The sequence below is a fragment of the Bipolaris maydis genome, assembly GCF_028858645.1.
Source record: "Bipolaris maydis strain C4 unplaced genomic scaffold PSV08scaffold_17, whole genome shotgun sequence".
NCBI classification, from domain to species: Eukaryota; Fungi; Ascomycota; class Dothideomycetes; order Pleosporales; family Pleosporaceae; genus Bipolaris; species Bipolaris maydis.
This window is the reverse complement of record NW_027093873.1, coordinates 109,347-133,213: the sequence shown is the minus strand read 5'-3', so window position 1 is coordinate 133,213 and position 23,867 is coordinate 109,347. Positions and strand designations below refer to the sequence as shown.

Genomic DNA, 23,867 nt, shown 5'->3' with positions numbered 1-23,867 from the left:
CCAGCCCTTTCTTCCCTGTGCCCTGTCTGCTCTATCCGCCCGCCCGCCCCCTGACTAAGTTCTATATCAAACACTACATAGTGTACAACAAACACGTGGGTCACGGGTGATGATGATCAATGATCGCCTTTATTTCCTTCAAGTAGTCATTAGCCTTCTCAGTTTCGGGAGATCGCCACGTCGAGTTTCCCGAATCGCAGCATGGGCAAAAAAAAGTCGTGGAAAATGGAATTCTGCGCAATTGCTTTGAAGATGGTCGGGAAGAAGTGTGTGGGATGGATGCAGTGTACATAGAGTGTTGTGTTCAGGCCTGACGATCGCTGGAGGAGGGAGGGTGGGGGTGGCACATTCTCAACCGCGTTTTTTTCTCGTTTGCTTTTTTTTTGTCCCGATTTCTTTATTTGTTTCTTTCTTGTTAGGATTGCGGGTTCGCAGGTGCACATGGACATGGAGTTTCGGCAAGAGCCAGGAGATGGTTTGGAGAAGGACGAGGGGAATGTGTTGATGAACCACGTAAACGCTTCAACGCGAGATGCAAGGAGCGCCCGCTGTGCCGCCATACATTGTACACCACGTCTTCTTCTTTTTTTGCGTGCGGGGCTCACTCGTCAGCCATGCTGTATACAAGCGCGTAATGAAGTTGCTTCTGGGGCGGATTGGCGAAAAAGTGACGCAGGGGGTACTTTGTGGCTAGAGTTGTCGACGTCCCATTCGCGATGGGCACGAGTCGTGCGCTATCGAACAGCGCTGGCAGCGACGCCGCTTTCGGCCAGCGACTAGAGCGCAATTAGCTTGAGGCACAAAAAATGAGTTGGGATTGGTAAGTTGGTCGCACCGCTTAATGGTGGGAAGCCTGGTCGGGGCACGAGAATGCTCTTGATTCGTGTGTAGCGCCACTCAGTCTGCTGTCCCGATCGGGCGGCCGAGAGGAGACGCCGGTGAAACGTATGTACATGTCAATCTCCCGTCAACTGAGGGTGACTTTTGCTGCGGCTGATGCGAAGTTCCCTTTCTCTGCTTCTGCACCCCGCTTCTTCCGCTTCCTAGACTATATTGTATGCCCATTCCCCTTCCAACCCCTACCGGCTCTTCCTCCCACTGGTCCATTCCTTAGAACCCTTATGTCTACTCGGAAACATGTCGACTAATTCACGCAGTACCGGTGTCTACTCGGGCGAGTCGAGTGACTCGGAACCTTCAATGTTGCGTCAAATCGACATGGACATTGAGAAGAGCAGCAAGAGCCCGTCTACGCTGAGACGCAAGGGCTCGGCGTTGCAAACATCAGTTGAGGTTTTGAGATGTAGATTTGGAAAGTCTGCAGAGGCACCGGAGAAGCTGGGGGATTTCAGACCATCCAAGGAGTGGACGCCCATTTTCTACTCAGTCTATCATCAGCGCGAGGCTGCCCTCTCGCACTTTCTTCGAGCTGGCGCATCGCCGGACGACGTCACTGACATTGGACAACCACCCCTGTGCATTGCTGTTGCAAATGGATATGTTGAGATTGCAAAGATTCTCCTCGGTGCTGGTGCGGACATCAATGCTACGACCAGAGAGGGAGGGGAGACTGCACTGCACATTGCGGTCAAGAATGGCCGCGTCGATCTCATGGACCTGCTTCTATCATATGGACCCAACCTGGAACTCAAGACGCACACGACAGGCGAAACACCTCTCCACTACGCAGCAGCAAAGTCGGGATCATTGGCAGTGGTTATGAGCTTACTCCAGCACGGCGCCAGCTACAACACACTGAACGTCAATGGCCAAACTCCAGCTGAAGCAGCTTTGAAAACCAACAATATCAACGGAGCCGTCGCCATTATCAACGCAGCAAACACCAAACGCAACGAGCTGGCAAAAGAGAAGGAAATGCTGCTGAAGCATGTACAAAAGACACAGGGTCGCTTCTCTATCGGCAACGATCTCATTGCCGACATCTTCGCTGCAGCCTGCGACCCCGAATCAAACGTCCTTGTGGAGGCTATCAAGAGAAACGACGTGCTGTTGGTAGAGATGTTCTTGGAAAAGGGCTCCGATCCAGACCGCAAGACTGTCCGAGGACTACAACCGATCTTCGTTGCTTTGTCATGTGCAGGAGCACCAGTCGTCAAGGCAATTCTCAAGCGCAACCCCGATCTTTCGGTCCGTGACGAAAAGGGACTGAGTGTGCTCCAGGCTGCCTTCGAATGTCCATTGACGAAAGAGAAGGACACCATTCAAGCCATTACAGAGGCTTTGATCGAGGAGGGCGCCGATGCCAAGGTCACCTACCCAGATGGAAAGACGTTACTTCATCGCGCCGTGTCGCCGTCCTTCAGCCACATAAAGATCGCGCAGATGCTCATCGATGCAGGTGTTGAGGTCAATGCACAGGATAGCGAGGGCAACACTGCGCTTCATGTTGCGACGCACAGCAAGATGTGCATTGACATGCTGCTAAAGAACAAGGCCAACTCCCAACAATTCAACGCCAAAGGACTGACGCCATTGTTGTTTGCTACAACAAAGTGCAAGAAAGAGGACGAGCCCGTGCTTGATTCTCTCGTCAAGGTGTCCAACTTCCACAAGACGAACGCGCAAGGACAAACGCCTTTGCATCTCGCAGCTGCGAACGGTCTGGACAAGACTGTGCGCTTGCTGCTGAGAGCACGCGCGGATCCTACGGCCGTTGACAATAACAAGAACACGCCGCTGCTTCTCGCCGTCAAGAACCATCAATGGTCCATTGCACCGATATTCGTTACAACACCGAGTGTCAACGCATGGGACAAGAATGGCTTCAGTGCGCTGCATCATGTAGTCGCCAACTGCCCCAGGGCCCCAGCAACTTGGGAAAACATTGCCACTGCTACTGTAGCCTTCTGCGAACGCGGCGTGAGCAGAAGCATACGTGATCGATCTGGCGCCACGCCGCTCATACTGGCCGTCAAGACGCTTCCGGAGGAGGGTCTCCCCGTCATCGAAGCACTGTTGGCGCAAAAGGCGGGCGCAAAAGCGAGCTGGAACTTTGCCGACCACGAAGACCACAAGAAACGCGATGCGCTGTACTACGCCGCGACCATGGGCAAGCCGATATTCGTCGACGCGCTGCTCAGGAACGGTGCTACGTTTGAATTTGAAGACTGGACGCCAAACAAGCACATGCTGCAGTCATCGGAAGAAGTCAACAAGAAAATCTACAAGTCGTTTGCGCAGCAGGAATGGATCCGTCGTACGGTCGTCTTGCGGGAGCAGCCCAAGAGTGCAGAGGACCAGGTGTCGCCGTTCATGACGGTGATGCCAATCTGCGATCTCGAGATGATGATTTCCATGGGTCTCGATGTCAACAACTTGCCCAACTCGCCGCTAGGAAAATCACTGCTATGGGCTGTTCTAAGGCACATTTCGCTCCAGCCCCCACTGGCACCAGAGTATCTTCTCCAGGTTCTCAGTGTGGTGCTGGATGCTGGTGCGGATCCCAATGCGAGCAGCAATAGGCATGCAAAGCGCACGTCCTGGCCTTGTCCTCAGCAGGGATTTACGGAGCCGCCCCGTTTGACGACTCATCCTCTTACATTTGTCCTGGAGGAATGCCCGGGTATCGATATCGAGGTCGTGAGATTGCTTCTCGCTCGAGATGCGAAGCCAGGTCTTTCTTCGGGTTTCTACAAGGGCCGCTTCCCGCTGCATTGTGCTGTCAAGGCGCGTCGTGCTGATGTTGTGGAGGAGCTGTTGCTGGAGCAGGGCAATGTGGAATGTGTTGATGACACTGGACGAACGCCTATGTTCTTTGCTGCTGAAGCTGGGGATCTGGAGATTGTGACTACCTTGCTCACTCGAGGTGCCAAGTTGGATGTGGTTGACTTAGAAAAGAACACGCTCTTGCATGCGGCTGCAGTGGGTGGCAGTGACAAGGTTATTGCGTCTCTGCTACGCGCTGGTGCGAAGCTGGGCAAAAACGCAAAGGGTCTTACGCCTATGGCTTGTGTGCCTGAAGGTCTTGACGAGAAAGAGAAGGGCAGGATTCAAGACATGCTCAAGGGTGCTGAAAGGAGAGGACTGATAGTCACAGAGGTGACAGTGAAACCAGCTGAAGTGAAGCCATCTGAAGTGAAAACAGAGAAGCCTAAACCTGATGCAAGGCAAGAGGAAGAAAAAGCAGCTCGCGAAGCCAAAGCAAAGCAGATCTCGGAACAGCAACTCAGGCAGCGCCTCCAAAAACAACAGCAGGAAGACCAAGAAAAACCGTCGAAACCCACCAAAGAAACTCCAGTCGCCATCAAACCCGCCGCCGCCGCTATTAAACCCCACCCCCAAATCCAAGTCCACGCCGTGCCCCCTCAAGAAAAACCCCAACCTATCGTAACCGCCGAGCCCATCCCATCCCCTCCCCTACGCAAACCCCGATCAACCTCCATATTCCGCAAGTCCTCCCTCTTCTTCACCCGCCACAAATCCGCAATCTTCTCCTCCCCATCCGACTCCTCCTCATCCGACGCTTCGCCTCCTAGACAAAAGCACAGCACTCTCCTGAGCCTCCGCATCAGCGCCCCCTTCAAACAGCGTAACTCGACTGGCGCTATGAGCACAATACCGCAATCACCAAGTACCCCGAACATCCTCAAGAGTCCCGATTTCTTCACCAAGGACTTTGGCAGCTTGTCTGCTTCCGCATCCGCTGCTGCCGCTGCCGCCGCTGCCGCCGCAGCCAATTCTCCTACCGCCAGTCAAGCACGGTCGCCATCGCCATCGCAGCCACAGCGCCCCAATGTCCCTGTTTCTTCGGCGGCAATTCAAACGCGTCTCCTCGCCCCGCGCGCCGATAGCGGCCTCGGACAACGCAAGTCTACGGGCAAAGACTCGATTCTCGACCTCGACCTTGTGAATGAGAAGTTGAAGAGGGAGAGTAGGGTCGAGGATACCGATGACAAGGCGGATGCGAGTGAGTTTAGTGATTGGTTGAAGATTTGTGATATGATTGACACGAAGGATATGTTTGAGAATTTGTAGCCGTGTAACCACGCTTTCTTGCGGGTGCGTTTGGCATGCGAATGGGAAGGGGATGTGGTGGGGGATTGTTGATGTAGTAGTGGAGTACATAACGCTCGCTCTCTTTTTTTTTCCCTTTTTTCGTTTGTCTGTTAGCATGAATTTTTTTGGTTGGGCGTTGCGCATTTAGCTGGGCCTAATGGTGTTTTCGCTCTTTTTCTTTTCTTTTCTTTTATGTGGTTGGATATGAGATTCGGATGTATATATTGATACCCACGCTACATGTGGATTGGAATCCCAGATGATGAAAGAAGAGGGGATTGTAGTATGTAGCCTTTTCTTCCTTGTTTCCTTGTTTCATTTCTTCCTTTGAAATTTTAGATGATGCTGCATGTAGGGGTCGAATTTCATATGTGTAATAAGGTCACCTACTGCGAAGTGAGACATACAAGGTAGTGAGACTAGGTTTTACTAAAATCTCAAATTCAGTTCTTCTACGGAAACTCCAAGCGCTACAACTTGTAAGATAATCCAGTGGTGTTTACTCGTCAAAGCATTTTGTTTCCAGTGGAGATAATCTGATTATTACTAATCCTGCCAATCATTCTCTTAACATCGTTTTAACACCGCCTACCCTCCAAGCGCTGTTGCAGTATTTCTACGACCTACTCACACCACTTTGGCGTGTTAATTGCGAAGTCAAAGGCAAAGAGAAAAAGCGCTTTTCGGGTCTCATCACAATCAGCAGCACAGCATACCCTATCTAACAATTTCTCTAACTTTTGAAGTGCAGCTATGTCGGATCTGAAGACCCTTTCTTGGCAGGTTGATTGAACAGAGGACTGACTAGGAACACAGTGCATTCACCCAATATCGATACTGACAAGACAGGCATTTTTGATAATTGTTCTTTCAACATCTCTTATGGTGTTCCATTCGTGACCAACTAACATCTTAGAGCAACTAGCAGCTGTTTGATCCTCATGTGGCTCAATAACGTTGGCTGACACTGAAATATCATGTCAATACTGACTTCCAGTTGTAGAAAAGGGTATATATTTCTTGGGATCCACTCAATTAAGCTGGCGGCGCCGTTCTGTTACTACGAACGGGGAGAATTCAAAATCAACAGGTCGCTCAAGTCTACCGAGGAATCTAACACAGGAGACTTGAAATCACCAATCAGAGGCACGTTGTAGGTGTGAGAAAGCCTTTGGTAAAAGAATTACTCGCCCAAGTCGATAAGGCTTCGCTTGATCGAGGTAGTCACTTCACTGATCAGGTGTTCATAACCACCCTTACACATGAAAGAAATTGCGGAGGTCAAGACAGGCCGAGAAGTACAGTGACGTTAGTGAAGTGTAATGGGATTGTTATGTTAGAGAATATGAACCTGATCTAACACGAGTCGTTTTAAGAAATTCGCTGTACCAACACCGCTGCGTGTTTTCTTACCTATCAACAACAACCTACTTCGCAAGAAGGTACATACATATTCCAGATATACCAAAATCCAACTCCACATCTACACACTTCCTCTACACCTTCTCCTCCCCCTTCCTCGCCCTCTCCTCCTCCCCCAACCAATCCCACACCCCCTCCAACGCCGTAAACTCCACAAACCCACCTTCCCTCCACGCATCCCCATGCACCTTCTTCCCTACCTGCTCCTCCACCCCCCTCATCACACCCCTCCCCCACCGACAAAACACCCACCCCTTCGTCACAACCCTCTCCCTATACCCCTCCTCCCCAAACTCTTCCTCTTCAAACACCACATCCCCCTCCGTACTAGTGCCATCTTCCCAGCCACCCTTCCGAAACGCGACAACGCCGCGAAACACGATAATCTGCGTCAGCGCCTGGTCTCCTTTGCTGCGGCGCAGCTCGGCTTTGGAGAGTGTGGCGCGCTGGGCTTGTTCGGCGGAGGTGAGCACAGAAGATGGGTTGTGCGGGCATGATTGCTGCATTTGGGTGGCGTTTGTGCAGTGCATGTGGGAAGGGGTGTAGCTGTCTTCTTTGAAGGAGGGAGTGAAGCGGTAGAGTGTGTGTGGGGAGAGGTGCATGTTTAGGGAGAGGAGGGCGGCGCGGGTTGTGAGGGTTAGTAAGGGGGGGAGAAGGGAGGGGAGGGTAGAGAGCGGGGAGGGGTGCAGAAGGGAGAGGAGGGGTGTGAGGTGTGTGGTTAGTGCTGCTAGGATGGTTTGGATGTGTGCGGTGAAGGAGGTAGGGGGGAGGGTGGTGGCGTTGTGGGTGAGGCAGTGGAGCGTCTGGGAGAATTTGGAGTGTCGGGTAAATCCTATTTGTGGAGAGATCAGCGGCCGTGAATAGACTACAGTAGTGTTGTTGAAGTAGTAAAATGGAACAAAAGGGAGAGAAAATACTTACCATCCTCGTCTTTTAATTCTCGCTCGAGAGCAAAAAAAGCATCTTTGTCTTCTTTGCCGAGCCCAAAACACACATTCTCAAATACCTGCTCTACAAAAACGTTTCCGATGACTCCGCATACGAGTGCCAGTCTCTTCTCCTCGTTCAGAAACAAATCGTGCCACCCCCACTGGCCTGCCGGTCCGCCACTCGCAACGCAGTGTACCACCTTGACCGTCTGCGGCGTCATTTGCGCGTAGAATGACGCTGGGAGGATGCCGTCGGGCGCGGGGATCTGGACCTCGCCGCTAAAGAACTCACGACTGAAGGCCTGGATCAATGATACAAGATGCGTGAGTGCATCTCGGATTTCAGCGTCGCGCATGGCGTATTCGGGCTCGTGGAGGTCGGCGCAGATAGCAGATCTAGAGCCCAGTTCGCGGGCACGGAGATTAGGATCTGTGCTCCATTTTTGACTCGATGACATACAGGACCAGCCTGGTGGCGTTGTTGACGCGGGTGTCATGTTGGTTTTGGACCGGCGTGTCTGCGGTGTTGGTTGAGTGGTGGGAGGGAGAGGAAGAGGAGACGAGGCATTTTGTTCTGGAACAATGGTGTTTGTAGCATCATTCACTGCTTGAGATTTCTCCGCGGAATGGCCAGAGAGAGATGCTTGCTGTTCACGAGCAGCACATTCTTTTTCTTTCTGTAACTTCTCGGCTTGCTCCATCATCAGTCTCGCCTTGGTTCTCAGCTCTGCTGCTCTGAGTTGAGACTCGGGAGTTCCTGGTTCTAGATGCGAAGAACCAAGTTTTCGAGCTAGTGAATTGCCAGTTCCAAAAGATGGACGAATGCTCGCGACCGTCTCTGTTATCGTCATAGTGCTGGATCCACCGTATTTTGCACTTGAAGTAGTACTGCTGCTATGCGAGCCGGATCCCCGATCATCATCACTTAGGATGTCGCGCATGCCCTTGTGCTTTTGCATTGTGTTTTGTGACTGTTGGGCTGGCGAGCTAAATGGCCAGATGTTGTTGAGGAAACTGGTCATTGGGTTGAAGGCCGCGGGAGAGTAGAAGTGATTTGCGATATATGACAGTTGAGCAGGAGATGCGCACGATTCTTTTGGCAAAATGTCTACGCTTTATTTTGTTGCTCTAGTGTATTTGCCGTGTGACTGCTTTATCTGTCGATGTTTGGCCGGATGCGGCAGACCATTGAAATCTGCGCCGGAATGGGCATTGTGCTTGTCTTGTGGAAAACAACAAAGGAATTCAAGATGCCGCCCTTGTCCAAGTGCTATTCGTACAAAAGGAATTCAACTACCGAGATGTCTTTTTTTCTGGGAATAGGGAATACAATATGTAGGAGACGCCTGCTCTACCTCGTGAAGACAAAAATGATGACCAAATGGTACAGTAAAAACACGCGTTCTATACCTGGTGAACCTGACATTCGAACGCCGCCATTGCCCCTTAGTAGAAGGAAAGTGCTTGCTACGCTATGCTATGTCAATAGTATATACATTACACAAAGGAAACGCTAGATGATGATAATGAACAAAGAAGTTGCAATTGCTTTTTGGCTACTTTTGTGGCGTCCAGTTCTTGTAGAGACATGAGCATAGTGTACCCGCATCCTGGGCCTTGAGGCCAACACTGTCACCTGATGAATCCTTGCAGGATGGCACACCTTCACCGCCAGCCACAGCTTGCTCGATGCGTACGGCTGAACACGAGGTTAGTATGCGGAGATGGAAGTTAGACAGTAGATCACACTTACCAAATGGCCATTGGACGTTGGGGGTGTTTTGGACAGCTATTGTGTCATCAGGATATGTACGGAGCATCTTGGTGTATAGGAACGCCTGTATGTTTGTTGCGCTGTAATCACACTCGAAATCGCCCTTGCTGTCCCCAAGGGTACCGGTCATGTTTACAGATTTGGAGCGAGAAATCTGGAACCGGTAGCGTTCCGTCTCTTGTCCTACATCCAACAGCTCAAGGTTCTCGTTCTGGAAAGTCGTATCAAATGTATCATCATGCCCTTGGGATGAGATTTTGTATGAGTCAGAAGACCCGGCGATTTCCCAGTTGAGAACGGTAAGAGCTTTCTGGGGATCCGCGTAGTAGTCTGTGTTTGGGGCGCAGGTCCAGGTGTTTTGGTTAGCGGTGCACTCTGGCGTGACGGTATCGAGGAAGACCACAAGCGAGTAAGCGCCGACGGGGAAGTTGGGAGGAACAGAGGGCTGTGGGGCTGCTGGAGATGGGGCGGGAGGTTTGTCGGTTCCGGTGGGGGAATCCGCGCCATTGTTTTGGTTGTGATTGTTGGTGCCGGATGGGCTGCCTGCCGCTTGAGAACCGTTTGCTGCATCTTGCGATGAGCTACTGTTTGGTGCGTTAGTACGTGTTGCTTTTTAATGGCGAAATGCGGGTGGCTCACCCAGAATGCTTCTTCAAGCCCACTGATAAGCCAACGGCCAAAGCCACGATCAGCACTATCAAGACAGCAACAACCAAAGCAAGCCTCTTGCGTCCCCAGGCAAAAATGCCCCTCCGTCTTTGTCGTACGTGACCAAACTTCTCATCCTCCCTGTCGCTCCAAACACTAACACTGAGATTGCTCCCATTGTTGGCTCGGTCCTCGTTGGGCGTGTTTAACCTGCCGCCAGTTAAGGCGGAAAAGACACCTCCCTTCTTCCTCTCATTCTTATGAACATGCAGCACGGGCCCTACGTGCTGATGTGATGGGTCGTTGCAAAATGTGCTCTCGGTGGTGACGTTGATCTTGGCTGTGTTGGCCGGTGACTTTGTAAGCTTGTTGTCGAGGATGACAGAGAGTCGCTGGCCAGCAGGTGTTGAGATGCGCTTTGCAGGCCGGCCATCGTCAATGGGGAAATGCGAGTTTGCGCGACTGGAGCGGAAGAAATTCATCGCATCGGAATGGTGGATATGTGTGTACGAAGGTAATGGCGAGTTATCCGAAGGCCGGGCTTTTGGTCGAGATGAGATTAACGAGCGGACCGGCTGGTTGGAGCGATGGCTGCCCCTTGGACTTCCTTGCCACTATGTATCTCACTATACACCGGGGGCATAGATGTGCGGATGAAGAGAGGTGGGTAGGTACTTAGAGGTGAGCCAGGAGATGCTTGGGCATGGACGAAGGGCGTTGTCTCGGCTAGAAGGGTGGATTCCGTCGAAAGCTTAACCGGGCTAACAATAGTGGACTTGACCGCGAAAGGACTCGAAACAGATGAGCCCTGCACTCCATCACGCACTAAGGACCGTTGGAGTATCGACGGCGGCCATGTGTGGTTAGAGCCTCAGGTCATGGCGTGTTTAATGACGGGGGATGGACTCTAGTGGAACCGCACGGGTCTGCCTCGGGAACGGGTGGTTGCGCATCACTGGTAAGTCCAAGTATATTGAGGGTTAGTGACAGCGGCCGGCCTGAACGTGAGGACCAACAGCCACCCAGCCTTCCGCGGCGCAGACGTGCAGCCGTCTCAGCAGACGACGCAGCTGCTCGTGGACACCACATGCTGCATGTGCTTGGCCGGCGGCTAGCATGTTTGTTGTGTTGTCGTGGTTCGGCGGGGATTGAGCCAAAAAGGGGGCCGGAGCAGAGAGAAAGTCAGGCAGTGGAGTAGTAGCACGACTCGCTAAATCTCGCGTTCCTGCATGTGAGCAAGGAACGCCTGCCGGTGGGGCTGCCAAGACATGCAACTCTGACCTCGACCTTGTCCTCCTTCACCCTCACCACCACCACGCGTCTTGTGCGTGTTGCGACTGCAATGTGCCACTGCCAGCGATATGTAGTACACGCTTTGAAGCCGCCTTCCATCACTGTTCACTCTCACTGCATCCTGTGCCTCTACGCCCTTCTGCTGACTGTCGTGGGCGCACCTGCCAGCTGCCCAGCACCTCCCTGCCTTTACTTCCACCCTGTTGACCTCACCCAAACCTTTCCCACCCCCGTCGTTTCTCAACTTACAGCCAGAAGCCAGCACCCCAAAGCTACTGTGAAACCTGCCCGTGGCAGCCCACGCATTCACCTCAACTCGAGACTGCCACAATCATGACTCCTGGTCGCATACTCGTACGATTGAAGCCTGGTTGTTCTGACGGCGATCCCCTGCACGTCCCAGCCTCAGGCACGCACACCCAAATTGATCCTCCCACGTTATACCTTGAGAAGATCGGTCAATTATGGATGGAGCAGCGCGGAAGTGCCCAGTCGGGTGTGCATTACATTCTCGAAGCTCTCCCCGCAGGCTACACCATGTGGCAGAGGCCACGGCCTTCAGATCCCAAATGTTTCGACAAGTATCTGTTTGGCCACCCCAGCCATAAGAAATTCGATTCTCCTAATAGATTTTTTCCCCACTTCGAATATCTCATGCAGAATGGCGGCAACAGCATAGGGTGTCCCTGCACTGTCTGTCGCGGCGGCTCAGGCCTTCCCCGCGCTATGTCCAACAGCTCTCGCCCCAGAAGTTCTGCTAGCTCATCCAATGTTTCAGTTTCTGCATCTCTCCAGAGCCGACCCAACAGCGCCCACCGCGTCCAACCAACTCCGCCCATGGTCATAATCTCTCACCCCACAGCTCCAGGAAGGCCCAAGAAGCTGAGCCCGGGTCACGATCTGACCAGGACCGACCAAGATGGTACACCCGACGTCTATCGGAACCTAGTTGAAAAGCTCCGAAGCCACAAATGCATTGACCAACCCATCCAAGAGCCTTTGAGTCCTGATTGGCGAGCGGAACAGGAAAGCATCCCGAAGCTACTGCAGACTCTCAAATCACAAGAGCAATGGATTCCGCGTAATGGAGACATTGTCATGTTCATCCGCCACCTGGCTGATGGAGTTTCTGTTACGAGACATGACGTTACTAACGAGCTGTGCTTGTATGATGAGCAGACGGACGATCTTCTCGACGTCCCACGCTGGGAGGCTGGTCTAGTAACAGAGGTGGCCCAAACACCGACCATTACTGATCTCTTAGAGCCAACCAAAAATTCAAACGTGTCATGCTCTGGCATGAGAGTAGAGCTGATCCCCAATCCAAACAATTCGGACAAATCATTGTCCAAGAAGTACAAGTACATCTCATTGCGCCAAAGCCGTCCTTTCTTTCTTTGGAAAGAGCTCCTGCATCACGTAGATCAAGACCTTTGGCACCCAAGTATCAAGAATGCTCTAGCTTTGACCTCAACTCTCTCACTTGTGGGGAAATATCGCTTTCGAGGAACATGGCCAGAAGCGACGATATACTGCCACGGCATCTTCGTCGGCTCAGAGATTCTGGCTGTTGGTGACACCGTCCGCCTTCTTCCAACAAAGTCCAATCAGGCTGTCTGTACCGACATCATGTGCATCAAATCCATCCGGCTAAAATGGTCGAATTTGGACAAGGCCTCGACCAACGACTACGATGAAGGACGGCCCTTCAACTCGGCAATCTGGTTATATGGTACCGCCTACACAAGCGATGCTTCTAGGTCAGACAAACGATGGGCATCCAATGATCGGCCTAGAGCAGCCGAGGGCTATGGGAGTTTCTACCCTCTTCATCCGCCAGACAAGGAACTTGCCATCCCTTACGCTCGTGTTGCTGGTCGCTTGTACGAGCGCAATGCCATGGCGCATCTTCTCGGGTATGATTCTCAGGATACAACACTCAGCCTCGATCTTGGTCGACAGGCTTTAATTGACGCGCGTGCATTTTCTCGAAGAAACGACGAACGCATCGCACAAACTGCCGATGCTACCTGGTACTGGGGTGATAATCGGGCCGAGGCATTGGGCCTGCGCACTATCAACGGGTTGGATGTTTCTAGGTTCAACCTAGAACACGATGTGAAGGCACTCCGTAAACAATATCGCATTCTTGATGCAGCGAACGCAAATGAGAATAAGAGCGAGGATGTGAAGCCCAGCCTGGATAACGCATTGGATGGCCGATTGCAGCGTTTCATGGCGCCCACACTGCCAGTCCTGGCGACCAGGGGAAGAGAATCTAGGCACAAACATGACGATAAGAAGCGGAGTCGGATTGTGAATCTGGAAGATGACTCGGACGATGAGATCAGACAGCACACAAAGGTCATCAACAATCGGGTTCCTCTGATCAAAAAGCCCAAAGTAACGGTCGTTATTGACTGAGAAGGTATTTCCAAGCCGGGTATTCAATACTCTACAGGCATGCATAATGGACATGGGAGCTAGGGAGATCCCTGATGTGAAAGGGATTCGATGAAGCGGTTTCCCCCGCACCGCTGATGACCACGCGTTTCAAAGAAATTCTCTGTTGTGGAGAAGACATTGAATGTTTATATGATTAGCTAGCAGGATGCATATAGTGTCGCTGCATGTGCTTCTATCCGAAGCTGCACTTATCAAAAATACATGTAACTTTAAAAACGGGGGACCAGCTGCCAAGTAGTAGGTAGGAACGACAAACATGGAATATCAAACAACTGCTTCAAGTTTTCTAGACTAAAAAATGATCTTGTGTATATTTGTGGGCACGATACGTGGGGGTCGGGCTCACATAGATACAAGGGGCAGAGCAAAAGGTGAAACGTAGTCACTGCCAAAGGAAAACCTTAAACCAAGGTAGCTTATTCTGCATACAAAGAAATGACAATGTACATCTCTAATCTAATCACGTCATACTACATCACAATGTATATATGCGCGTACGTACGTATTGTATATGATGTATATACCCTGGGTATCAATCAATCAATTTCTCTCTTCCCACCCTCGCTACTTCTTAATTCCCTTATCTGATGATTTTTTTTCGCATATGATCGTAAGCCATACTCATGCCCATACTTAATGATCGCTGTGGTTCCCCCAAAGTCCCTGATATGTATATAAACGAGAGACATAAGGATTGCTAGACAAAAAAAAAAGAAAACGCCGGTGATAATGCAAGTCTATCGTGATGCCGTTGCGTGAGGAGCCAAAGTGCAAGAAAACAGTAAAAAAAATGTGGCTAAATATGATGGAGTCATGAAACGATTGCGATCGTTGAGCGGAACAAAAAGGAATAAACAAACGAAATTATTTCTCAGCATCAGCGAGTGCATCGCCGAGGGCTTCGGCATCGTAGTCTTGTACGACGACTTTGGTTGGGGCTTCAGGTACGTCACCGAAAACGCCCCAGATAGGACCGGACTGATTGACACCGCTGGCTCTCGCCTTGGCCTTGTCTTTGGTCTTCTTGGAGCTCTCGGATCCTTCCTTGGACGAACCCGTGTCGGCACTCGACTGCGTTTGCTGGCTCAAGACGGATGGGGGACGGGTGGCAGACTCGGAGGGAGGAGCGGGAGTAGCGCCCCACTTGCCAAAGACCCAGCCGCCTACCTTCTGGGTGATGCCAGGGCTCGTGTTGGGTTGGTGGCCATCGCTCTTGCGGGGGCCTCGCTTCTGGTTCGCAATGCTCAGCATGGTGCGGCTGAGCATGCTGCCATCAGTTGCCTTGCTCGACAATGTGCCATACGCGGTGGCGCCCCACGCAACTTCTGGTCCAACAGAGCCAGCAAGGCCAACGTCTGCAAAGCGTGGAGAAGAGTACATGAGCTGCGAGGGTCGTGACTGTAGCGTGTGGATGTCCATGCCAGATATCGAAATGAGGGATGAGTGCGAGGCGTGGCGATGTAGCGAAGGACGCATGGCGGAAATGGGCGATACAAGCTCGTTAGGCTCAAACTCGGCAGAGTTGGCGATGGACGGTTCGGCTGTTGACAAAGAAGCCTCCTCGCACTCCTCGGGTATCGCGGCCTGAGGCTCGGTCTGCATAGCGGGCGAGAGGGAGAAACTATCGTTTGTAAAAGAGTTTGCGGGGCTAACCGCTGAAATGACGGCGCTGGCAGGGCTGCTCTTGGTAGTAAAGGAAATGGGTGTGCTAGAACTACGCATGTTGGACAGGCTTGGAGGCATGAGACCACGAGACTTGCGACGCGAGTGCCTGATGACGTTCTTGCCTTGGTCGAGCGTGCCCGAGCGTCTTCGACTGAGAGACGGCACAAAGTCATGATCCGAGCTGTAGTCGTTTGATTTCGCAGGGCCGAACATGGGAGAGCAAATGGAGTCTGGAGGGCTGGTTGGGCGTGACGAGTCGTATGCCTCGCTAAAGACACGATCATACATGGATCCGCGGCGCGAGTCGGAGACAGGCGAGCCGGCAAATGAGCCCGGGCCCAGAGTGGAGGCTTGAGACCATCGATGTGAGTTTGGCACTGTGACAGCAGTCTGGTTCAGGATGGCAGCGGTCGAGGAGCGCTCAAGCGTCGGCGGTGGGTCGAAGTGAGTGGGAGTCAGAGTAAAGCGCTTCTTCTTGGACCTGCCCCGGGCCGGTCCCTTTGATAGATTTCTGGGCGTCTTTGGAGCGTGGAAGTGGTGATGGATGTGCAGTTCTTGGCTGAGTGATTCCTGTTCCATTTCGAGTTCTTTTTGTAGTGTTGGGCTGGTGATTTCTCCGGATTGCGAGGGCGACATGGGCTGGTGGTCCCTGAGCTGATCTCGAAGACGCTCCACCTCTTCGTTTGAGTTGCCGAGCATTTCGCGTAGTTCCATGATACCGTGTTGTAGATTTGCGTTGTCAAGTAGAATGTCCTTTACGAAGTGAGAGACGACACCGTTGCCGCCCTTGTCGTGGCCTGCCTTTGCCTTGAGCCGGGTTGCAGCAGAGTTGAGTTCGCTTTCGACGGCCATGCGGCGTTCCATGCGGGCGACGACCTCGTGGTGTCGCTGGCGCTCGGCTCGAGATTCCTTTTCGATACGGTCAATCTGGTCCTGGAGGTCGCCAATGGTGCGTTCGGCCGCCTTCCATCGCTGGATGGCCGTCCGCTCGTCGACGAGTTTGGCATCGAGGCTGCGCTGAAGCTGAGACTGTTCCTTTTCGAGATCGATGAGCTGCTTCTCGAGCAACTGGGTTCGTGCAGCCAGGGAGCCGAGGCGGCCGATTTCGTCTTCGGTCGATCGCAGTGTGTCCTCGAGGGCGTGGATGTGGGCGTCGGATTCGGCAACGGTGTTGTTCAACTGCTCGAGCTGGTCGAGCAGGTCGCGGTTGGTCTTGATGGACTGGGCATTCTGAGTCTCGAGCTGCCTCTTGTCCCGCTCGAGATTCTCAATCGTGGCAATCATTTCTCTGCGCTCGCGCTCCGAGTCGGCTACATAGGCCTCGTGGCGGACTAGGAGAGCCTGCAGGGCAAAGGTTAGCGGCAGGCGCGGGCAGTGGCCAGTGATGGCGAGGTCATGGGCGCACATACTTGGCCGAGTTGAGCAGCCTTGGAAACGTCTCTTTCTAAACCTTCGAGCAGGCGACCGTTGTAAGCCAGGAAAGCACAATCATGGTTTCCGCAGCAGCAGCGAGGCGGGCCTGGAATGCCACTTAAGCCAAGGCCGACGGCGTCCATGGATGCGACCCCTCCTCGGTGTCTGGCGTCAACACGGGCGCTGGTTATCAATACTGTTTGGTTAATAATAGTAAAGCGGGTGCAATGGGTGTCGTCGGCGGCGCCACTGCAGTCCCGGGAGATTTGGGTTACCGGGAAGAGTGGAGAGCAATAAAGGGGGAGCGAGGAAAAAAAGAACAAAAAGCTATGGATAGGGAATGGATGAGCCGTCGAGGCACAGCGCGTGGTGTTATTGTGTTCCTGACTGACTATCGGCAGCGGGCCACCACTGCCCACTAGCCCAGGTGTCCCTGCCAGCACAGCAATTCCCCGCCCAACGCCAGCCACCGCCTTTTGCGCCCGCCGTCTGCCTCGCACTCGGCCCAGTCGTGCCAGAGACGTGTGTATCTAGGCGGCGCACACGCCCACCAACCCGCCGTGGCCACTGTTGCGCCCCTCGCGATCCGTCTGGCGTCGTGGAAGCGCATCGTCATCGTCATCATGCTCGCAACAGGCAGCCCGACACCGCCAATGCCGCTAACGCGAGACCCCCCAGCTCCAGTGCCGCTCCCCTGCACAAACTCTGAGATTGCCGGCGCCAATGCTACTCCCAATAACCTCGCAAAATTAGACCCAAAACAAACATGCTGCCTCTTGGCGCCTGCCCCTTGGACACAGAACACGACCGACACGGGCGACAGAGGGCGAGCAATGCAGCGTCTCGAGGGCAGATAAAGCCAGGCCGGTAGTAAGTAGGCAGGCCCTGTGGGTTGCAGCGAGAACAAAGTTGCGTCTCATCCATCTCATCTTTGACCGTCTCTTCTGTCTCAACACCACGCGACCAATGACATGGCGTGTCTGCCGGCCTCACCGAAACTTGCCAAAAGCAGACTACCCACCAGGCCGGCCTTCAATGCGCTCCAACAGGTGCGCGAAAAAGCAGCGTCTGCCACTGTCAGGGCGCGGCCCTATCAGCACCCAGCCAGACATGCTCACCCTTCGCTTCCTTCCATCAACCTCGTCCACCATCTGCGCGAGGCCCGACCTGCAGTACGCTACACGGTGTATGCTGGCCTGGGACTCATGGCAACCGTCGAGTCTACCTTTTGGTTCCACGTTCTGCGGGCCAAGTTCTTCCCCCGAGCCACCCAAGCAGACCGGCAGCGAGATGATGAACTGCTTGACAGCTTCAAGAGCGCCATTGCGGGCGTCCGACAAGCGTGGATGGGCAACTACCAAAGGTACTATGGAGCCCATCTATGGGGTCTGGGCTATGGAGGGTTGGATGGCCTGTAGGACCCTGGCAGCTTGTCTGCCTGATGCATTCGTCATGACACTTGACATGTGCCATTTCATATGTAGCAAGTGCGGTACGGTACGGCACGGTACTGTCGACCATTCGGAGCGTCCATGTACGTGTTGACAGAGCACGTGTCGAACTATCATGTGAAAACCCTAGCACATACGCTTTGTATTATACCAGATACTCCTTCTCGATTGGGATCCCGTTATAGTCAGGGGTGCCGTTTACACAACCCGAAACAGACCGTTCAGACAAAAAATGGTTCCAAACACACCGTACAAACCAACAGCTCTTTTGCGCACACGACCAACCTCCCAATCCAGCCCACCACACACATCTACCCACATCATTCCCGCTCGAACACCTCAGACCTACTTACCCGCCCCACGCTCCATGCAGCCCCTCCCGCCCCAAATTCCCAAACTGAGCACCTTGACGTCCTCACCGCCTTGTCCCAAACAGGCATAGCCTGCCGGCAGATTCCTTCTTGACGTGTAACCAGCCGCCAAGACCCGACAGCCGAAGAGACACCACCGAACACACGCGCCTTTCCCCTTGTCCTCCGCCGACCCACTCCTGCTGCCGTATGTTTACGTGGAGTCATACTACGAGTACAGGCTTGTTTCAGAACAGCATGGCATATGCGTGTGACGACACTCGTTGTGCGCATGACGAGGCGAGTGAGGCGATGAAACGTAGTAGAGTCGACGTGGTGCGAGGCCGGAGTCCGAGTGTGGGCTTGCCCGTTGTTCGAGAACGTTTTTTGCGTGGGTACGACGGCAAGGGCATGCATTGGTGACAGCAAAGGGTTATGATTAGTAGGTAGGGGGAAAAGGTATGGTCATGCTGGCGAGCACATGGTTGACTGGGTGGTCCGTCTTCGAGTCTGCGAGAGCGAGCATGCTGAAGCACCTTTTGAATGTGCACTAACGTATCCTAGTCGAAGTGTACCTGACATGCTTGATAGCACGAGTATTGTACCTCACCTGGTATCCTACAAAAAAAAGCATGTCTATAAACAAGCACCACTGTCTCTCTCTCTCCATCTATCCTTTAGGATCAAGAAACCACAAAACTTCTTCGACATATGCAGTACATTGCTCGATCAATCACTGCATGGACCTCCGTTCAGATATTCCGTGGTCATCACGTGACTCGGCGCTATCTGAGTGGCATGCAGCAGCTGTTGATTGCGCTTTGCGCAAAACTCGTGGTGGCTCGGGGTTTATTCATTCATTGTTTATTCTCTTGTAATAAAACCCTCTGCTACCATGAACTGCCCGACTATCCAGCTCTCCTATGTCGTACGGATTTGGAGCTAGTTCTTGAGGTACCGGTTGGACCACAACACGTATGCGACTTTACATCTGGTACTATTTGCAACTATAGTTTCTCTGCGATTTGTTTGTTGCCGTACTGTTCCGCACTCATGTTTGATGTAGAAGGAAGCTGGTGGTGCGCAGTAGGCTATACCTTCCTGGTGCAACAGTGGCTATCCTGCCGAGTACGCCGCCTAGCAAGTTTGACGCTTTATCTCTGTGGGAGGAGGATGGAGGAGGATGGCGAGGGTGCAGCGTCTATTGCGCTGCTCCGTCGGGTCTGTGCAAAACTCGCTGATCGTGTTGTTTTGTTTGTCGGCTGCAACTACATTAGCGGTGCTCAACCACGGACAATGTCTCGGCTTCTTGATTGACCGTTATGTAGGCGGAACTCGTGAACACCCGGCCCAAGAACCGGCAGATCGTTGCCATTGCAGGACTGAAGCGACTTGATGACGACGTCGCGCACCCGTGTATTCGTCTGCACTGCACTCTTGGAGGTGATATCCGCGTTGCCAGTTTTGTGAACATGATTCACAATAAGAGGACGCGCATTATTTATTCGATATCACTCCACGTCATATACCTAGGTCCAACATTACTTTTCTCTTCTCACCGTTCTAATGGTAGGTACGTCTTTTTTGTTCTCGCCTGCATCATAATTCAGAGTAAGAATATAGCTCAAATTGCCCTGGATTTCCTTTTTCAATCTCTCTCTAGCCTTCAACCATGCACATCCTTTTTCGGCAGTTGAAACAGCGTTCTTGACGAACACACCATCTGCTGAGTAGTTTGCACTGTCCGTTCTGCCCTTTTCATTCCCACATATCTCATCATGCCTTCCTTGACGCTCATCTTCGTCGACTGGAAGCTCTGGAACGAGCTCAATGGTTCAGTACTTGAAAATGACAGCGAGGGTGAGTATCATTTCGACTTGCGCAAATCGGCGGCCGATACAGCTTCGAGATCCTTCAGAAAACGGGAGGTAAGCGCCAGGTTTAGGACAGGAGCTGGCTTGGAGGCAAGATGGATCGATTCCTTTTTCTTTTTATCGGTATTCTATTTTCTTTCCTTCGGGCTAATTACCTTGGGAAAGGCGAGGCCATGTCAAAAGAGATTGCATAGGTGCTGGAAGAAAGAAAGACCAAAAACAGGGTTTTGTCTGGAGATTAACATGTAATATACTATATGTTGACTGAGACTACCAGAAAGTGACTGCCCTTATCTATTTGCTTCATATCAGACTATCTATCTGATGTATTCACCTATGTCTTTGATATAAAAGAGAGAGCTTACTAATAAGTCAAGAATTCGCAGTCGAACCATATATGATTGGAAAGCCCACGAGTGCTGTTTTAAGCTTGCAACGCAGTTCATGAGGGTCTAGAACAAGATGTAAGTGAACCTATAATTGAATACTTCTAGTGAGTGAAAGGCTACATAACCCTCTCTGCCTTTTTAAGTGCCTCAACCTCTTCAACAACGGCCTGAATAGATGCTGGATCGATAAGCTTGATAAATTATCAGTAAATAAATGTATAATCACATCGCTAAAATCACTCACTGTTGACACATCTCCAAAGTTCGTTTTCTCTCCTTCAAAGATCTTCCTCAGAATCCTTCGTATAATCTTACCCGACCGAGTCTTGGGAATATCGGAAACTACTATCAGAAATTTTGGGGTTGCAAACCCCCCAATGGCTTTTTTATGTGGAATGTGGCCTTTTCATTGAGTGCGCTGTCATGTTTGTGGCTGTCTTTGACAGAGACAAAACATAATAGTGCTTGGCCTGTCATCTCGTCGGATACGCCAACAACGGCTGCCTCAGAGACCGCCGATATTAGGAAAAGAATCTTGTTAGCGCTATCCGAAATCTCTAGCGTCTTGCATGAATGCTCCGTTTTTTCCTCCTTTTTTGTTGTTTTGGCTCGGGTTTATACTGGTGATGAATGGAGGTACTCACGATGCTCCAAAAGCGCAGCTTCTAATTTAGCTGTAGACAGTCGATGCCCACTAACATTGATCACATCGCCGATGCGACCACATACCCAATAATCACCCTCAGAGTCCCAGTACGCTCCATCACCAGTCAACTGCGATAGATACTATCAGCTAGGCCTTGAACCTGAAATCAGCCCGTATGGTATTTCTATGCTTACGTAGTAACCCTTGTACTGGTTGAAATACGTCTCGATGAATCTCGAATGATCACCCCAGACTGAGCGAGTCATGCTCGGCCAAGGTTGCCTGAAGGCAAGATAGCCTTCTTTGTTACAGCCGACAATCTCGCTTCCTGTGAAAGGATCAATAATTACAGGGTCAACACCGAAGAAGGGAACAGATGGACAGCCAGGCTTAGTGGAAGTGACCCCGGCCAATGGGGCGAGGGCATGGCATCCTGTCTCAATTTGGAAGTATGTCTGCAAGATGTTAGATGTCATCATTTACTCAAGTGGAATCAAGTGGGGAGCTGAACATCGACAACATGAGCTTCCTTTTTTCCCACCGACTCATAATACTAGAGCCAAACTTCTGGGGCAATAGGCTCTCCGATAGACCCCAGAACCCTCAGTTTGAAGGCTCGGTCAGGAATTGGTTCAGAACCGGCTTTTTTCAGCAACCGCAGTACTGTAGGTGCAGTGTAGAAATGCGTTACGTGGTGTTTCTCGATGATGTTTCAGTATCTCGAGGGGCTTGGAAATGTTGGTGTGCCCTCGCAAACTATTGTTGTTGATCCAAGAAGTAGAGGTCCGTAACACAGATATGTATGTCCAGTGATCCAATCAATATCTCCTGCACAAAAAAAGACATTTTGCTCGTGAAGGTCGAAAATATTGTTGCAGTGGCTCCAAGGAGGTAGCCAGCTGTTGTATGCATGAGACCTTTGGGCTTTCCTGTAGATCCCGAGGTATACAGCAGGAACAGTGAATGCTCAGCTGATAGGTCCTCAGGCTGCATATAGTCAGGCCATTTTTTGACTTCTTCATGCCACCACCGATCTCGTGAGGGCGTCCAAGGCGTATGTATCGTGCCAGTTCGTTTGAACACCAGACATCCAGTGACCCCTGGACAAGACCTCAATGTTTGGTCAACCACACTTTTCATGGAAATGGTCTTGCCCGCTCTTCGGGCCTCATCACTTGTGATTATGAGTTTGGATCCCGCGTCTAGTATCCTTTCTTGCAGCGCTTCTGCCGAGAAGCCAGCAAAAACAACAGAATGAAATGCATCGATCCGTGCGCATGCAAGCATGGCAATAAGAACCTCGGGAACCATGGGCATGTAGATTGTAACAGTGTCCCCTTTGGCTACCCCCATGTCTTGCAAGACATATGATAGCTGGCACACGCTCCAAAGGAGTTCACTGTACGTAATAATCCGAGTCTCTTCATCTGCGTTTTCCTCAAACATTATGGCGGGTTTTGAGGGTGTTTCGAGCGCATGCCGATCGACGCAGTTGTATGAGGCGTTGAGTCGCCCTTCTAGGAACCAAGCAGTATCGCCATTTGCGAAGTTTCCAGAGCTTACTGTTTGAAAGTCTTTATCCCAAACGAGCAATTTTCAAGCTAATTTTGACCAAAATAAATCTGGATGCTGAATGGATGCCGAGTACAGAGTTTGGTAGTGGCTGATGCCGGTGATATGAGGCTCCGAGGGATGTTTTCTAGGTCGCGGTTTTGGTCAGTCTGGAGTTGATCGAGCAAGATGAACAGAATTTATAGGTAGATATAAGGTACCGGTACAGTTTTTGTGGCATCTAGATTGTGCTAGCTCTTGGCATGATCCTGTTATCTGTTCGTAAAGACGACATTGCTATAGTAGTTCGTGGATGCTAATCCTGATTTTGCACGGAATTAAAAGAATGCAAAAACACAAGACCTAAGGCTTTATTGTGTTCAAATCATAGTTCTAGTAGCTACTATTCTGTTACATCGTACCGGCTCCTTCCTCTTCGGTTGCATTCACAATATCTTGGCTGCTATGTCTGATCGAACGGGCTTACTAGCGCATATCAGTCGACTCGGACCGAGCCGCCTGGGTCCGAACGACACTGATAGTTCTGGGTCCTCTTCGGATCAGTTTCCTGTTACCTTTTACTGACTGCATCCGGAAACCGCTTAGTCAGCGTCAGTACAGTAAGATAAGCCATTTGCCTCGCATTTCCCCACGTTTCGGCGAAATAGAGGTCCGGTTCCCAGCAGCACGTCACACCTCTAGCTAGAGGCCAGGGATTAACACTCTCTTTTACCACGTGGTCACACAAAATGCAGTAATTTCCAGTGGAACTAGCCGGATACGTGACTAAGATTCTACAACGAAATAGACTTTCAATTGAACAGCATCTCCGTGTTGTATTCCAATCTAAATAAGTTTGAATTCAATACTGAGCAATATTATTTTACCCGAAAAAGGTATGTGAAACGTAGACACAAGACGCGTAGCCGTATAGGCTTCCATAACTTGACATTATATCCGTAGAACTCCCCTGCTCTCAA

General features: G+C 51.6%; 7 protein-coding genes across 7 annotated transcripts; 3 read left to right on the top strand and 4 right to left on the bottom strand.

Annotated features, from left to right (window-relative positions):
• Nucleotides 1-1,137: 1,137 nt before the first annotated feature.
• Nucleotides 1,138-5,099, top strand: PSV08DRAFT_412795 (ankyrin repeat-containing domain protein; the record flags this gene model as incomplete). Its single annotated transcript, XM_066093936.1, has 4 exons — nt 1,138-1,202; nt 1,236-1,316; nt 1,353-1,525; nt 1,559-5,099. The coding sequence occupies 4 exons, from the start codon at nt 1,138-1,140 to the stop codon at nt 4,993-4,995; spliced, it is 3,756 nt and encodes a 1,251-aa protein (XP_065947996.1). The 3' UTR covers nt 4,996-5,099.
• A 1,413-nt stretch (nt 5,100-6,512) lies between these two features.
• PSV08DRAFT_382250 (uncharacterized protein) lies at nt 6,513-8,389 on the bottom strand (the record flags this gene model as incomplete). The annotated part of the gene is made up of 3 exons (XM_066093402.1): nt 6,513-7,270; nt 7,360-7,605; nt 7,660-8,389. 3 exons carry the CDS (start codon nt 8,387-8,389, stop codon nt 6,513-6,515), a joined length of 1,734 nt encoding a protein of 577 aa, XP_065947995.1.
• A 364-nt stretch (nt 8,390-8,753) lies between these two features.
• On the bottom strand, nt 8,754-10,430 carry PSV08DRAFT_211193 (uncharacterized protein). Its single transcript, XM_014222319.1, has 3 exons — nt 9,781-10,430; nt 9,121-9,725; nt 8,754-9,066 (listed from the first exon to the last, which is right to left on the bottom strand). Exons 1-3 carry the CDS (start codon nt 10,269-10,271, stop codon nt 8,924-8,926), a joined length of 1,239 nt encoding a protein of 412 aa, XP_014077794.1. The 5' UTR covers nt 10,272-10,430; the 3' UTR covers nt 8,754-8,923.
• Nucleotides 10,431-11,415: 985 nt separating this feature from the next.
• PSV08DRAFT_382249 (uncharacterized protein) lies at nt 11,416-13,506 on the top strand (the record flags this gene model as incomplete). The annotated part of the gene is made up of 1 exon (XM_014222318.1): nt 11,416-13,506. One exon carries the CDS (start codon nt 11,416-11,418, stop codon nt 13,504-13,506), a length of 2,091 nt encoding a protein of 696 aa, XP_014077793.1.
• A 480-nt stretch (nt 13,507-13,986) lies between these two features.
• PSV08DRAFT_231919 (uncharacterized protein) lies at nt 13,987-16,769 on the bottom strand (the record flags this gene model as incomplete). Its single annotated transcript, XM_014222317.1, has 2 exons — nt 13,987-16,554; nt 16,623-16,769. The coding sequence occupies 2 exons, from the start codon at nt 16,767-16,769 to the stop codon at nt 14,413-14,415; spliced, it is 2,289 nt and encodes a 762-aa protein (XP_014077792.1). The 3' UTR covers nt 13,987-14,412.
• Nucleotides 16,770-17,597: 828 nt separating this feature from the next.
• PSV08DRAFT_356702 (uncharacterized protein) lies at nt 17,598-18,044 on the top strand (the record flags this gene model as incomplete). The annotated part of the gene is made up of 1 exon (XM_014222316.2): nt 17,598-18,044. The coding sequence occupies one exon, from the start codon at nt 17,598-17,600 to the stop codon at nt 18,042-18,044; it is 447 nt and encodes a 148-aa protein (XP_014077791.2).
• A 2,385-nt stretch (nt 18,045-20,429) lies between these two features.
• On the bottom strand, nt 20,430-23,478 carry PSV08DRAFT_374822 (uncharacterized protein; the record flags this gene model as incomplete). The annotated part of the gene is made up of 7 exons (XM_066093296.1): nt 20,430-20,456; nt 20,935-21,092; nt 21,335-21,464; nt 21,531-21,791; nt 21,902-22,036; nt 22,171-22,910; nt 23,463-23,478. The coding sequence occupies 7 exons, from the start codon at nt 23,476-23,478 to the stop codon at nt 20,430-20,432; spliced, it is 1,467 nt and encodes a 488-aa protein (XP_065947994.1).
• Between the last annotated feature and the right edge of the window lie 389 nt (nt 23,479-23,867).

What these genes read in the sequence shown, in the direction of transcription:
- PSV08DRAFT_211193 (XM_014222319.1), bottom strand. Translation starts at nt 10,271, where the DNA reads ATGAATTTCTTCCGCTCCAGTCGCGCAAACTCGCATTTCCCCATTGAC. An exon ending in GGCTTGAAGAAGCATTCTGG is followed by an intron (nt 9,726 to 9,780) that starts GTGAGCCACCCG and finishes CGCACCAAACAG; the next exon opens with TAGCTCATCGCAAGATGCAG. An exon ending in CAACGTCCAATGGCCATTTG is followed by an intron (nt 9,067 to 9,120) that starts GTAAGTGTGATC and finishes CCTCGTGTTCAG; the next exon opens with CCGTACGCATCGAGCAAGCT.